This window comes from Lynx canadensis, chromosome D4 (genome assembly GCF_007474595.2).
Source record: "Lynx canadensis isolate LIC74 chromosome D4, mLynCan4.pri.v2, whole genome shotgun sequence".
In the NCBI taxonomy this organism is placed as follows: domain Eukaryota; kingdom Metazoa; phylum Chordata; class Mammalia; order Carnivora; family Felidae; genus Lynx; species Lynx canadensis.
In genome coordinates, this window is record NC_044315.2 from 45,207,040 (window position 1) to 45,223,334 (window position 16,295).

At 39.6% G+C, this 16,295-nt stretch overlaps 1 protein-coding gene across 2 annotated transcripts in view; it reads left to right on the top strand.

Annotated features, from left to right (window-relative positions):
* Positions 1-16,295, top strand: part of FOCAD (focadhesin) — a 316,407-nt gene that overhangs the window by 186,561 nt on the left and 113,551 nt on the right. For both annotated transcript variants that reach the window (XM_030294286.2, XM_030294287.1), the window contains 4 exons: positions 1,619-1,753; positions 7,735-7,785; positions 8,822-8,905; positions 16,096-16,234. In XM_030294286.2, coding sequence (XP_030150146.1) covers positions 1,619-1,753; positions 7,735-7,785; positions 8,822-8,905; positions 16,096-16,234 — 409 coding nt within the window. The remainder of the gene's footprint in view (positions 1-1,618; positions 1,754-7,734; positions 7,786-8,821; positions 8,906-16,095; positions 16,235-16,295) is intronic.

A 16,295-nucleotide genomic window follows, 5' to 3' on the forward strand; every position in this document is an offset into this window, starting at 1 on the left:
ATTTTAATAAAATATCTGTACGTGAAGAAATCATCTGTTGTAGTTGGGATCAAACTTAAGAGACATTTGAATATCCAGAAAACGAGATACTGAAATGAACGATACTGAAATGAACTAAGAACACTTGATTTAGAAAATTGGGTCAAGTTAAAAATAACATTTTTGTTGGGCGGTGGGGTGTTGTTGTTGTTGTTGTTGTTTTGTTTTGTTTTCTTTGTAAAGAGACTTCACGCCCAGCTCAGAGCCCATCGCAGGGCTTGAACTCACAGCCCTAAGATAAGACCAGAGCTGAGATCAATAGTCAGACACTTAACTGACTGAGCCACCCAGGCATCCCAGAGCTGTAGTTTTATTTTATCATTTATCAGTCTCTTTTTTTTTTTTTTTTAATTTTTTTTTCAATGTTTATTTATTTTTGGGACCGAGAGAGACAGAGCATGAACGGGGGAGGGGCAGAGAGAGAGGGAGACACAGAATCGGAAACAGGCTCCAGGCTCTGAGCCATCAGCCCAAAGCCTGACGCGGGGCTCGAACTCACGGACCGCGAGATCGTGACCTGGCTGAAGTCGGACGCTTAACCGACTGCGCCACCCAGGCGCCCCCATTTATCAGTCTCTTAAAAAATCTGTAGAGACTTTGAAAACCAAGGTTTAAAGTAATTTATCTACCAATCTGTCGATATATTTATATATATATTTTAAAGTAAGCTCTGTGCCCAGCATGGGGCTTTAACTTATCACCCTGAGATCCAGAGTTGCTTGCTCTAACTGAGCCATCTAGGAACCCCAATTATTATTTTAAAGTTTATTTATGAATGAGGGAGAGAGAGAGAGAGAAAGAGCAAGCAGGGGAGGGGCAGAGAGAGAGAAGGAGAGAGGGCAACTCCCAAACAGGCTGTGCATTGACAGTGAGGGGTTTGAACTCACGAACAGGGAGATCATGACCTGAGCTAAAATCAAGAGTCAGGCGCTTAACCGACCAAACCACCCAGGCGCCCCCCTCCCCCCCGTTATTATTTTAAATAATACACTTATTCTCCAGACTCCTTTAAATGTTTGCAAGATGACTTGAGTGTGTTCGATTTATATCTGTTAACATCTCAATTTTCGGAGTGGTGATGCAGTTTCAGCAGGACTGAAAAACCACAAACACTGTGGATACCTACCTGTCTTTAAAACTGTTCTAACACTGGCTTACCCTTCTTTGTTTCAGGCGATGATTCTTCAACAATGTATATGGCTAATCTGGTGTGTGTGTGTGTGTGTGTGTGTGTGTGTGTGTGTGTGTGTGTGTCTACGCATGTGCATGCATGTGTGAGTTTTATTTCCTTGATTCACCAAAATAAAGTAGTAAAGAAGCCATCGTGTGAATCAGGCTGTGTCTTCTTCAACAGTTGTTTACCTTGGTTTAAATAAGTTCTTTTGAAAATATAAAAATTAAAATAAATAAATAAATAAATAAGTTCTTTTGAGGAGTGATTACCTTATCAAATCTTAACTTCCGGGGATACTCTTCTTGTTCTTTCCTAGTTTCCTCATAATAAAGCGACTCCTCTTTACTAGTGGCCTCCTGTCCGTTGGGATCTGGTTGGGTGTTGACTTTTTTATTTGCTTCCCAGGTTGTTTGCATTCGCTCCACGTGGAATGCTCTCTCCCCGAAGCTCAGCTGTGACACGAGACCTCTCATTTTGAAGACCCTCAGTGAACTGTTCTCTCTGGTTCCTTCCTTGACAGTCAATACAGCTGAATATGAGGTATGCACTTGGAGCTCGATAAATTATCTCTTTCTACATTGGAAAGACGTGGGCTTTATGATAACTTACGGAAGAAGATATCCGTAACCTTTGCCAAAACTCCTTTACCACATTTTGTTCTGAGAACGTGAAATCTTCGTGGAGTAGGAGAATATCCATCCTATCAATTCTGTCTTTTTAAGGCTTATTTACCTAAAGGATACCAAGTTTTTATTAGGAGAAGATAGTCAAGATTTTAAAAAGTCAGTGTGTTAAAAACGGTGTTTCTAAAGTAATAGAATTCCTGAGGCCAAAAGTTGAAATTCATTTTGTTGGTGTTTTTACTTGTAAAAAATGTCACAAAGACTTTAATAAGGCGGGGCAGAATTCTCCCATAGTACAGACATACTGTCATTTGTGTTTTGCTTCTACGTTTGTCATAGATTTGATTTTTACATGTTAGTTCACATTTCCTATGAACGTCTATACAATGAGGATGATTGAAAAATCAAACTTAGAGGAAAATAATTTTTTAATTAATTTTTTTTAATGTTTTTATTTATTTTTGAGACAGAGACAGAGCATGAGCAGGGGAGGGGCAGAGAGAGTGGGAGACACAGACTCCAAAGCAGGCTCCAGGCTCTGAGCTGTCAGCACAGAGCCTGACACGGGGCTCAAACTCACGGACTGTGAGATCATGACCTGAGCTGAAAGCGGACACTTAACTAACTGAGCCACCCCACCGCCCCGAGAGGAAAATAATTTTATGAGCTGCTCAGTATTTGTCATTGTAGTGACCCGAAACACTTGGTGGAAGATGCTTTGCTAGAAGATTCATATATTCTGCTTAACATTTTCTGTATTATCTCTTCTTGAAATGAGTCAAATGAGAGAGTGGCGAATTCATTTATGTCTCAACTTTTGTCGCCATATCGCCGCTCATGCTCACTTTTTCCCTTTTTCCATTAAAGAGGAGCAATTGATTTTCACTTGAAGTCTTCGTGAACTTTTAGTTTGATTTAGTTCTTCACAGACTTTGATAAACTACCTCCCCCGTAAGAATCCAATAATAGTCTCTTAAATGCTTTAGATTATGTGAGAAGGCAGGATTATGAGATAATACTTCTTCCAATCATTCTTAGTGCTGCACAGTGGATGAAATCAAACTTGTCCTTCCTGAAGATACAATACCTAGCATAGCGCCTGGCACATAACATATATTCAGTAAATAGTTCATGCATGATTGAACCGATATAGGGGACTGTGAGTTTATTCTCACATTTGGGTTTTTGTTTCAGGGTATTAAAAAAAAAAAAGAATCAATTTGAGACTCTAGAGTATGTAGTTCACCAACCGTCTTTTTTGTGGCGACCGTTATGATACGTATACTTACGTTGTCAGAAAGTCTGTTGGGCTAGTAACACAGAGCTAAGACTAAAAGCCAAAGTAAGGACATGTTGTGTATATTCATTTTCTGTTTTCAAGGACTGAACTCATATACCTTTGTATTGCTTGTACTTTGAGTTATTCAGATTTTATTACAGGTTAATTTAGGAACTGGCTTTTGTGCTGGTTTCTTCTCGTTGCTTACTAGTGGCTGTCAGTTTTCTGTTGTGGGGAGGCGGGACTTGATTTTTTTTCTTTTTCGAACGTACATTCTTTTCCAGTGGTGTCTTATTCTGGTGTATCTTCATGCTTCTCTTTTTTTTTTTTTTTTTTTTTTAATTCTTTTAATGTTTATTTATTTTTGAGAGAGAGACAGAGTGCTAGCAGGGGAGGGGCAGAGAGAGGGTGACACTGAATCTGAATCAGGCTCCGGGCTCTGAGCGGTCAGCCCAGAGCCCGACGCGGGGCTCGAACTCAGAAGCCGCAAGATCATGACCGGAGTCAAAGTCGGACGCTTAACTGATGGAGCCACCCAGGCGCCCCAATCTTCATGCATATCTTAATGAGGTTCCTTGTTGCTCAGATAGATTGCTTTGAGGCCATTCCATCCATCAGTTTCCTCCCAGTAAGAGAGAGCCCTTCAGTGACCATATCCACTTGGAAGCAGAAATAAAGACATGTAGAAGGAGACCTCTGTCCATTTGTCTTGATCTGTCTGTCTTGCTCTCTCTCTGTCTCTCCCCGTCCCCCTCTTTTCCCTCATCTTCTCTTCTCTCACCATCCGTTGCCTTCCTTTCTCCCTCCCTCTTTGCCTCTCTCCCTGTATGTATCTAGATAACGGGTTCTCTGTTACCTGCTTAGAGTTTGGGTATAATTTTCCCAAAGCATTTCTTAGGTCGTTGCTGTTCCCAGTCACTGCACTGTCTTGTGTTTGCCTAAAATGGAGTCCAACCCCTTTTTACGTAACCAGTAAATACCTAATCAGGTCTTTTAGAATCTGGCCTCACTCTATTTTTCTGCCCCCTGCACTCTAGGAAAATTAAACCACTGGTAATGTTTTTTTTTTTTTCCTGCCTCCAAACTTTTCCATTTCATTTCCTTTGTGCACATTGTTTTCTGTCAGAATTGCTTTTTTTTCCCATCTCTAATTTTAAAATCGATTTTAGACGATACGTAATTGGTTGAATTCATCCCATTCTTTGAGAATTTTTGTGCAAGTGGGAATCTATTGCTATAGACTTGATTCTTTATACTATTCTAAGAGCATTTCTCTTTTAAAAAACGTTTATTTATTTTGAGAAAGAGCAGGGGAGGCGCAGAAAGAAAGGGAGACACCGAATCTCAAGCAGGCTCCAGGCTCTGAGCTGTCAGCTCAGAGCCCTATGTAGGGCTTGAACTCACAAACCGCAGAATCATGACAGAGCCAAAGCCAGAAGCTCAACCGACTGAGCCACCCAGGCACTTTTAAGAACATTTATTTCTATTTTATACTACAGATATGTGTGTTTGTGAATATATTATTTTTCCCATTAAAGTATAAGTTTGTTGAAAATAGACACGATGCTTCCATTAGTGTATTTTCTGAGTTGCTTTGCAAAGTGCTTGTGTATCCATTCATTGACTCAGGATATATTTATTAAAACTGTGCTCGGCTTTACAGACACTAATACATATTCTAGATATTCTTTTTAAGTGTTTATTATATTCCCAGCACCTTTCCCATTAATTTATACCAATTTGTTATAATGTCTCACAGGAAGGTATTATTTTTCATTTTATAGCTAAAGGATCTGAGATTTGAAGAGGTTCATCCATTCATTAAATGTTTATTAAGTACCTGCCACATGCTAGGCAAGTAGCTTGACGAACATTGTAGTTTCTAAATGAAGGCTGGTGTCTAAACCTGTAACTTAGCTCCATAGTCTGTACTTTCCCATCACACCATGTTGTCAGTCCTTGCCTTCCTTTTTTTTTTTTTTAAGTGTTTATTTTTGAGAGAGACAGAGAGGGAAACAGAGGATCTGAAGCAGGCTCTGCGCTGGCAGCGGAGAGCCTGACGCGGGGCTCAAACTCACGAACTGTGAGATCATGACCTGAGGAGAAGTCAGACGCTTAACCCACTGAGCCACCCGGGCGCGCCCCAGTCCTTGCCTTCCAAGAGCTCAAAGGTTGGCAGAAGAGGTAGACGTAAGCAACAATAATTATAATAACATTTAAAAGTTTTTTTTATTGTATTTTTAATTTACATCCAACTTAGTTAGCATCTAGTGCAATGATAATTTCAGGAGTAGATTCCAATGATTCATCCCCTATGTATAACACCCAGTGCTCATTCCAAAAAGTGTCTTTTTTTTTTTTTTAAATGTTTTATTTATTTTTGAGACAGAGCATGAATGGGGGAGGGTCAGAGAGAGGGAGACACAGAATCTGAAACAGGCTCCAGGCTCTGAGCTGTCAGCACAGAGCCCCACGCGGGGCTCAAACCCACGGACCGCGAGATCATGACCTGAGCCGAAGTCGGCCGCTTAACCAACTGAGCCACCCAGGCGCCCCAACAAGTGTCTTTCTTAATTCCCCTTACCCATTTAGCCCATCCCTCCTCCCATAACCCCTCTGGCAACCCTCAGTTTGTTCTCTGTATTTAAGAGTCTCATGTTTTGCCCCCCTCCTTGCTTTTATATTATTTTTGCTTCCCTTCCCTTATGTTCATCTGTTTTGTATCTTAAATTCCACATATGAGTGAAATCATAGATTTGTCTTTCTCTAATTCCACTTAGCATTAATACCCTCTAGTTCCATCCACATAGTTGCAAATGGCAAGATTTCATTCTTTTTGAATCTTCTTTATCCATTCAACCACCGATGGACATTCGGGCTGTTTCCAGACTTTGGCTATTGTCGATAGAGCTGCTATAAACATTGGGGTGCATGTGCCCCTTTGCGATAGCACACTGGTATCCCTTGGATAAATACCTATTAGTGCAATTGCTGGATGGTAGGGTAGTTCTATTTTTAGTTTTTTGAGGAGCCTCCATACTGTTTTCCAGAGTGGCTGCACCAGCTTGCATTCTGATCAGCAGGGCAAAAGACATCCTCTTTCTCCGCATCCTCGCTAACATCTGTTGTTGCCTGAGTTGTTAATGTTAGCCATTCTGACAGGTATAAGGTTGTATCTCATTGTGGTTTTAATTTGTATTTCCCTGATGATGAGTGATGTTGAGCATCTTTTCATGTGTCTGTTAGCAATCTGGATGTATTCTTTGGAGAAGTGTCTCTTCATGTCTTTTGCCCATTTCTTCACTGGATTATGTTTTTTTGGATGTTGAGTTGGGATAAGTTCTTTGGAGATTTTTATCTAATACGTCATTTGCAAATATCTTCTCCCATTCTTACGGTTGCCTTTTAGTTTTACTAATTGTTTCCTTTGCTGTGCAGAAGCTTTTTGTCTTGATGAGGTCCCAATAGTTCATTTTTGCTTTTGTTTCCCTTGCCTCCAGAGACGTGTTTAGTAAGAAGTTGCTGAGACTGAGGTCAAAGAGGTTTTTGCCCACTTTCTCCTCTAGGATTGTGATGGCTTCCTGTCTTACGTTTAGGTCTTTCATCCATTTTGAGTTTATTTTTGCGTCTGGTGTAAGAAAGTGGTCCGGGTTCATTTTTCTGCATGTTGCCATCCAGTTTTCCCAGCACTGTTTGCTGAAGACACTGTCTTGATTCCATTGGGTATTCCTTTCTGCTTTGTCAAAGATTAGCTGGCCATACGTTTGTGGGTCCATTTCTGGGTTCTCTATTCTGTTCCACTGATCTGAATGTCTGTTTTTGTGCCAATAATAATAACATTTGATGGATGAGTACACTTAATCAAAGGGCTATGAGAGTATGGTGTGGAAGGGGCCAGCATTCTAGGAGGGATTGAAGTAAACCTTATTTAGTTGGTGCTATAAGACTAGGTTCTTGTAGAATAAAAAAAAAAAATATTGCTTCATATTGAAGTCTAAGAAATAGAATATACAAAGACAAGGAGTTATAGAAGAACCTTCTATGATTTATAAGGACAAGAAGTTAGATGTGATTGAAATGATGAAGACTGTGGGCCTTGGAAAAGAAATGGCTTTTTAAGCTCAGTTACTTATTAAATATTTGTCATTTGAGGACCTGGGCTTTATAGTATAGGCTTTGGAAATGAAAAAGTCAGTCACTGCCCTAAGGAGTGTAAATCTACTAGGGAGTTAGCCACATACACAGATAATCAAACTGGATGCTGAAGTATGCCATGGGCCATATGGTCACTTGGAGAGGGGAGAACTGCCTCCTGGGAACAGTGGCATGAAAGAGGAGTGACATTCGTACTAGGTAGGACTTGAGAGGTCCACAAAAAATGGTCAGTTTTCTCAATTTAGTAATCCTAACATCTCACTGTGTTTGAAATGTCCATATGTTTCCATGATGAGTCTGTTTCTGAGCATTTTCATTTTCTGAATGATGGGTAAATACAGATGAAGTCTGTCACTAGCGGTATAATTTTGAAAGTGATTTAATTTTCACCGTTTGCTGCTTTAGATTGTTGTCAGTTTTGCCTTCGACTTAAAAATTTATTGTGATGTTTATTGATTTTTCAGAATTTTAAAGTCCAAGTCCTCAGCTTCCTCTGGACCCACACTCAAAACAAGGTACTATCACAAGGGTGTCAGTGAAACGCAACCCAGGTGGGAAAGAACTGTGAAACAAGACTGTTTGAATAAAAAAATATAACTAATTTGAAATGACGGCTTCTTGATCTTAAAAGAATTCTGACATTAGTAAGTTTAGGTTTTCGAAATTCTTTTCTTTTTTATTTTTTTAATAATTTATTTATTTTGAGAGAGAGAGAGAGAGCGTGCGCGAGCATGAGCAGGGGAGGGGCAGAGAGAGAGAGAGAGAGAGAGGGAGGGAGAGAGAGAGGGAGAATCCCAAGCAGGCTTCTGCACTGCCAGTGCCGAGCCCAACATGGAACTTGAACTCACAAACTGTGAGATCATGACCTGAGCCGAAACCAAGAATCGGACGCCTAACTGACTGAGCCACCCAGGCGCCCCTAGAAATTCTTTCCAGTTTATGTCCATTAATGCATTTTTGTCATAAAATGCACTTGTTACCTGGTGAAGCTGACAGATGTAAAGAGAGACTGGTGCCATTGCGTCATTTTTTTAATGGCCCTTCCCCTTTGCTGCTTTGCCTGTCCCTCAACAACGAGCATATCAAACGAACAAAAAGTCCAGTTCATTTTTTAGATGTCATTTCCAATCAAGGAGTACAAAGAAGAGGGTGTCTGTTGGTGACGTTATACTACACTCATGAGTGTATGAGCTTAGATTCCCATGGGCTAACTTGTTAGTAGCTGGAGAATCAGAACCTAATTCCAACGGATTGGACTTTAAATCCATATACTGCTTCAGTAAACCATGCCACCTGATGGGGACCTGAGCGATTTGGAGTGAATTGATGTTTAATGTCCGAACTGGGATTAAAAACACAGTGCTTCTGATCTCTCTACCGAGTGCTGATTTCTCTCTCTTTTTAGTGGGACCTAGTAAGCAAGCCATGAATACGATTTCCAAAGCCCTGACTATAGCACTTTGAGGTTGGCATGGGAATTTTGTTCTTCCTCCAGAGGTGATGTGTAATATATATTGTTTCTTTTGTTTCTCTTACTGGTACCCCATCTAGGAATCAATTGTAGCAAACGCTGCCTATAAATCTCTGTCACATTTTAGCGCGGGAGAGCATACCATTCTTCATCTGCCTGAAGAGGTAGGCCTTTCTGCTTTCCCAGTGGTATCTCTTGACTGCTGGGGTTCATAACTGTATTTGTATTTCCCCTCTTTGAAGATTTTTAGCTGACGCATACGTAACTCTAGATATGTTGTCTATAAAGAATGAGAACTTACATATATTAATTTGTCTAATCTGTAAAAGACTGGAGAGGTCTTAGACCCCACAGATAATGAACTTAAATCTCTTGGAAGCAGATGGAAGGCACGTACGGTGTTGACGAAGTCTCTGTAGGTAACTGCATGCCGGTGCCCCTGGCTTACCCCGGAGGATCTGTGTCACCGTAGGAACCATTTTGCCCAGTTAGTGTCAGCTTCCCGGAGTTCACATCCAAGCATGGCCTGCATAGACTAAAGTTTAGGCAGCCTGTGCAGCCAGAGATCCTTATTTGTGATACAAAATTGAGATGCATGTGAAAAATCTGCTATTTTAATGCATTTAGTGTGAAATGATACATAGGTTAGTCCCAGGGAACTGGATGAAGAACGGATCACTCTTCTAAGAGTTAACACATTGTGTGACATTATCTTAGTTTATATGTATATGTATATGCATGTACATATATACGTATTTTAATTTCTTTGAAGCTCTATGCTTAACGTGGCACTTCAACTCACGACCCCGAGACCAAGAATCGCATGCCTAAGCCAGCCGGGTGTCCCTCTTAGTTTTTAGATTGAAAACATACAACCTTTTCTAATATCTACTTAATATGACCAGGTTTAAGTTACTAGGTTATGTTAAGGACCTAAGTGTATGGATCTCACATTTAATGTTACTGCTAATTTAAATGCGTATGAACGTTTATTGAATGCCTCTAGAGTGTAAAGCAGACATTGTGTTAGGAGAAGTTACGTCTGATGTTACCCAGAATCAGTCCTTAGGTCAAATGGCTCAAGAAGTTTTGGTACAAATGTCTTAGGATCCTAAGGCATTAAAATGGGTTGACTTTTTCCTTGGGACTGAGTTTGTATAGAGGTTAGTTGCCAGTAGGAACAAGGCAAACTTGTGTTTATTGAATTGAATTGGAGGGATTGTTGAAAGCCTCTTGTAAAATCAAATCCTAACTAAGGCAGGATTTCTCACGGTGACGATGCAAAGACAGATGGGCCAGTTTGTCGTGTGGCTATCCCAAATGGGAAGACTTAAGAAAAAGTGTTCTGTGACTCATAAAATTAAAAAAGATGAACTTCAGATTGCACTGGAGGTCTCTTGTTGGGATGAGCACTGGGTGTTGTATGTAAGTGATGAATCCCCAAAGCCAAGGGCACACTGTATTACATACACTGTATGTTAGCTAACTTGATGGTAAGTTATATTTAAAATAAATAAACACATAAACACGTAAACGCATAAAGAAAACAAAGTTTAAAAAAGGAAAAGGTAAAGGTAAAAAAGCTACATGTAAATTTTGTATGCAAATGCCTACCAGTAAATTGGGTACAACATCTGGAAAGATATTTTTATTATTATTATTATTATTATTTTAATAAGCAATTGCTAATTTAGATTACAGCATCATAATTACCTTTACTTTTAGCTATTATTCATGAAATTTGGAGTAGTAGCTTTGGAATAGTAGCTTTGATTAAATAACTCCCACATATTCCTAGCTGTTTAGTCTCTACGTCTTTAGGTATTGATATGTTTATATCTTTTCCTACTTTAGCATTATGTTCAGTTTCTGATATTAGAGTTTAGATTCAGTTAAGGGCTACGCTTAGTCAAATATTAGATAACTTTCTTATTTATTTAGAGAGTGCGCACATGTGCCCACGGCAGGGAGGGGTGGAGGCGAGGGTGGGGTGGGGTGGGGGGAGAGAGGGAGAGTCCCAAGCAGGCTTCACGCTCAGTGCAGAGCCCAACACAGGGCTCAGTCTCATGACCGTGTGATCATGACCTGAGACATTATCAAGAGTCTGACGCTTAACTGACTGAGACACTCAGGCACCTCTATTAGATACTTTCTTAATCTAACTGTTCAATGTCCTCTGCTAGCTGAGGACACGTAAATAGCTCTTTATACCTTCCAATGTAAAGGGTAGCGGTATACTTAGAGTTGGGGTTTCTATATATGCTTGGGTTTTCACCATTAGAGTGTGAAGAACTATAAAGGAAATATCTAACATTTATCCTTTTTCTGCCGTGCTTCTCAACTTTTTTCTACCCTAACCCCCTTCTGGGATACGACCTACTCCCTGAAGTAACAGTGTTGACTGTAGTGGATATTCTCAACTAGGCTTAAGAGGAGGGGACATAAGTGATTTGAAAGAGTCTGTCTTTGACCCCCAGTTTCTGATATAGACGACCTGCCTCCTCATGGAGCATTATTGCTTCTAAGACTGCACAATGCATTCTTCTTCCTTTCGTTGATTACTGATTTTCAGTTTGGCTGTTTGAATACCTAAGAACTAAAAGTCCAGAAAGTGGTCAGTGTGTTTATATCCCAAACAAACCCCCAAAGGCTAAGGATACAACTGAGTCACGTCCCTACCTCTGTTTTGTAGATGATAGCAGTGATAGTTTTTCTTCTATAAAAACGTATTTTCAATGGTTTGAAGAGTCCCTTCCAGGTAGGGACTTCTGTTTCTTCCTTGTTGACAGAGATTAGTCACTCTGCATGGTGGGCAATTTGACTTACTCAGAAAACTGAAGGTTACCTCTGTACCTTTCCAGTGAAAGTACATCCACATTCTCTCTGTGAAAACTTGGGAAAGAATCTTTTAAATGAGAGTGCTGTAAATTTCAAGTAAAAATCAACAACAAAAAGATACACTGTATCCTTAGCAACATGGCTACTTTCGTATATAATGTAGCTACTCTTGTAAGTACTGTATTGCCTTTCTCTAAATTTACTAAAGAAAGATTTCTTGTTCATTGATACCTTCATTTAAACCGTGAAACTTGTTGAAAGCTCACAGATGGGTAGAACAAAAGGCGTTGGGAGAGTGGCAGACATCAGTTTGGGTTGAATGAAACAGTCCACCTAAGGTAGGATTGGAACATGTCTATGAGCCCTGAGTTTAATGAGATACCACGTGAGTTAGGGGTTTGAATATCAAATCCATGAACTCCTCTTCTTGTCATTAGGTTGTTATTAGGAAGTTCTGTGGGATTATTGATAGACACTTCATACTTGCATCGGTTTAGCAATTACTTATTGGACATACACTAAGCCCGAGGCCATATTCTAAGCTGGGAATGTTAAGTGAATCCATTATGTTTCGTTGGTTTGTAAAAATATCATTGTTGATCACTTGAAACATGCAAATCTAAAGTTGGTCAAAAAGTTTCAGGGGCTTCTTTGAGGCCTTGCTGATTCCAACGTTAAGAAATGGACAGAAATGATTTTGTTTTTTAGTTTGTATTTCTTTCTTCTGTTGAACTATTTATTCTTCTCTTTGGCCTTCTTTAGTGTCCCCCCAACCCAATAAAACAAAGCAAACAAAAATAAACAAAAATATAGAGAATTGTTATTCTGGTAAAACAATCAGTAATGGATAAACATTTAGGCAGAAGACTGACTCTCATCTCTGACTTGGGTCCATTAAAAACTATTTAGCTGTTCAAAAATTAAGTTTTTTTTTTTTTTAATTAAAGAATCTTAAGATAGATTGTGTTCTTGATTTCTGGAGTTAATTTTCGAAGTGAGTAATGGAAGAGAACTCATTATGCATCCTGGGTTGGTATTAATGTGGTGTAACCTGTTTGGCTTTGATTTAAGTGAATGTCACCACATTCATCAGAAGCTGTTTCTCTTTTTAAATAAATGTATGCGGATACTTGACATGTTCTAAATAAAATCCTGTGTTTATGCACAAACTCTTAGATTTTCATGGGTTATACACAAGAAAGGTGGTTAAAAGGTTATCTGGCTCAGAACCCATAGTGAGGCATTTTGTAGTATAAGCTTTCCAATATTCAATTTGAAGCAGATTCTAAAAGTAATTTATCATTTAATATTTGGCTCTCCATTTAAGTTTCTTCAACAAAGCTTAGCGGTAATTGGAAGGGTGTAGTTGTGTGTGCATGTGTGTGTGTTTTAAATATATATGTGGTTTTCCTGGGTGTTTTTAGTAGCTACTGTCATATAATTACCAAAATGTGATAATTTTACCGGTATTCTTTTAGATGACTTCTCTTGACTTTTCTTAGTTGTCCGCCCATTCATCGCAATTCAGTAGTTACGCACAAAGCAAGAGAAAAGCCTGGGTCTTGCACAGGGAAGCTGGGACAAATACTTCTTTAAGAGGTGAGCGGAGGAGGATGGAAATGAGATGGAACCAAGGTCCAACAATAAGTGCTAATTTGTTCAGAATTAACTCACCTTTGAAGAAACAAATCATACCGTTGTAAGTAGGCAGAATATATCAGCTATTCTTAAATTGCAGTACGTCTGTAGTTTCTTTGTTAAAATATATGCATATGTAGGATACAGACATATGCTCTTTACCACATGGCAGATAAATTAATAGAGGCATCCAGTTATGTGGATGTAAAATTAGACAACATCAGACAGATCGTTATTTTTTTTTTATCTCCAACCTAGTAGGTCTGTCTCTCTTTAGCGTGTCTAAGAGATATCGATGCTCTGGGTCCTGTGACTCATTGTAAGTAATTTAGGTGGACTGATCAGAAAGACTGGATAGGCTAAAATGTGTGCAGAAATAATCGTGTCCCTTTTACATTAAGTAATTCTGGAATTGGAAGCATTTGGTTGTTTGCCATAGTTCATACACCAGTCCAAATCCCTCTGAAGGTGGTGACAGCTTCCTGCTTCTGCGTCCTCTTACTCTATCCCTACCTCCCATCCCCTTCCCCTTTCTTCTCCACGTCCTTCTTCTAGCTTGCCTGCCTTCCTCCTCGCCTTCTTCCTCTTTCTCAACAGCTTTATTGAGCTATAATTCGCATCCCATATAATTCACCCATTTAAAGTGTACAATTCAGTGGGTTTGCTATATTTAAACAACTGTGCAAGGAATCACAGAGCAACCACAATCTAATTTTAGAACATTTTATTAGTAGTCAATCCCCATCACTCCTTTCCACTCCCGCAGCCCTGAGCACCCATTAATCTACTTTCTGTCTCTAAATTTGCCTAGCCTGAACCTTTTCTATAATGAAATTACGCAGTAAGTATGTGGTCTTTTGTGACTGGCTTCCCTCACTTAGCATATTTTCAAGGTTCATTCCTCTCCAGCACGTATCTGTACTTCATACCTTTTTACAACTGAAGAATATCCCATTGTGTAGATACGCCACACGTTGTTTATGCATTTACCAGTTCACGGACCTTTGAGCTGCTTCCATTTTTTGGCCGTTTCGAACAACGCGTTCACATTCGCGTGCAAGTTTTTGTGTGATCGTACATTTTCATTTCTCTCCTTGTATACTGAGGAGTAGAATTGCCGGGCCATGGGGTAGCTCTTCTTTAACTTCCTGAGAACCTGCCAACTGTTTGTCAAAGGGGCTGCCTGCACCATTTTACATGCCCACCAGCAGAGCAGGAGCGTTCTGATTTCTCTCTCTCCTCACCATCCCTCTGAATTTTCATATTAATTGAAGTGGTCACCTCTGTGTTCCACCTCCCTAAACCTCCCGCCACCTGTGGATATGGTGTGTGTCCGAGCTTCCCGGTGCTTTGATAACTGGGGTGGTAGCTGGTGTTACCCTTGCAGTCTCCAGCTATAAGCATTGCTGTCTGTTTCCCCCAGGGTGCTGTTCAAGTATCATTTTCAGTTTGTACTACGATGTGTAAAAGGGACAGGCAAGGCTGACAGACCCAGAACCAACTCCTTTTTTGGATCTTTGTAGACGACTAGGACTGGTTAGAATCTCCAAGAGAACTCCTGATGATACTAAACCTGGCAAGCTCAAAGTATGTAGACAGACCAGAGACACTTGGAAAACCCCGCTTGTGAGAGCCAAAAGGTTGCAAATGCGCCAGGGTTTTCTCCAGTTGGCACTGAAATCAACAAACGCCATTGTGCCCTATGTGGAGCGTACATTATTGTTATCTCTGTAATTATGGCTGGCTTGGTCCTCTGAGAATTGGGTACTCCGTGGTGAATCAGAATTAAATCTCGTCTTGGAAAGTGCTCGTCTAGGCAGGTTGCTTTTATTCCTTCACTAGTGAAGAGAACACTAGTTATGGTTGAAAGGCTTCATTGGAGTTGAGGTTATTATACTTAAGAGAAGCATTTCCTTTCTGTTTTCTTTCATCCCCCTGCAAGAATCCTGACTCAGTGCAGTTCCTAAATGGAACAGTGCTTTGGGGACCTATGAAGAAGGCAGTCTGCAGGAATTGTTAATTATTTCTAAAAATAACTCCGGGAGACAGGCTAATGGTAATGACTGGGTTCTGGCACTTTATGGTTATAGCAACCACTTTTATATATTTTGATTTCCTCCCCTAATGCTTAATTATCTCCATGTGGGCATTATGATGGTGTGTCATTGAAAGTATTAAAAATTTAATTAATTGCTTGACAGTTGTATCTTGTAGAAGCTACAATAACGGTAATCTTTTTCCATTTTTAAATTTTTGGTTCAAACGAACCTAACTAATCACAGAGCAACCACAAAAATCTTCAAATTGCAAATTAGACACGATAAAGTATAGCTACCAATTACAGACTTTAGTGTTTTTATATTCTATAGCAACAAACTGCCGAGTCTAAGAAAAAGTCAACTAAAGCATTCTATCCTTTTCCGATCTCTACTATGTATTCTACTGGAAGATTTTAAGCTTTGCCACAGAGATATGGCCAGATCACAAATTAAAAAAAAAAAAAAGTATTCCGACAAGGCAAATATTTAATTACAAACCATAGAAGTTCAATATATTGAATGTGTCAGTTGTTTGCATTTTACTGTCAGAGGGTGTAAAATTTTATTAGTGCTCTATAATAATCATTGCTTATGCTGGCTTATGGTAATTTTCTTAGTATATTACCACTGGTTCTTTACATGGGTCTGGGATTGTCTCTCATAAGATAGAATTTACCGTTTAGTTAATCTGAAAATGAACAGGTATTTTAAAATTAATTTTTAATGGTCTTTTGACATTACAGAGCGACGAGTCTAACTCAGTCTTTAAGTCTTCGCGTAAAAAGGAAAAAGAAAAGATTTTATGTGACGTTACACTATTGCCTTCTCTGTCGTTTCAGATAAGACCGGAAATCCCTATTCCTGATGAGCTAGAAGAAGACGAAGATGATGAGGGTGATGAAAAGGATCTGGATCTTTCCATCCCTGGCTCTTGCTATCTCAAACTATTGTCGCTTACTGCTCCTTTGGTTTTACCAGGTGACTCCTATTCAGTGGCAGGGAAGCCAGCATTTGTCAGTGTTTTTTACCTGTCCAATGG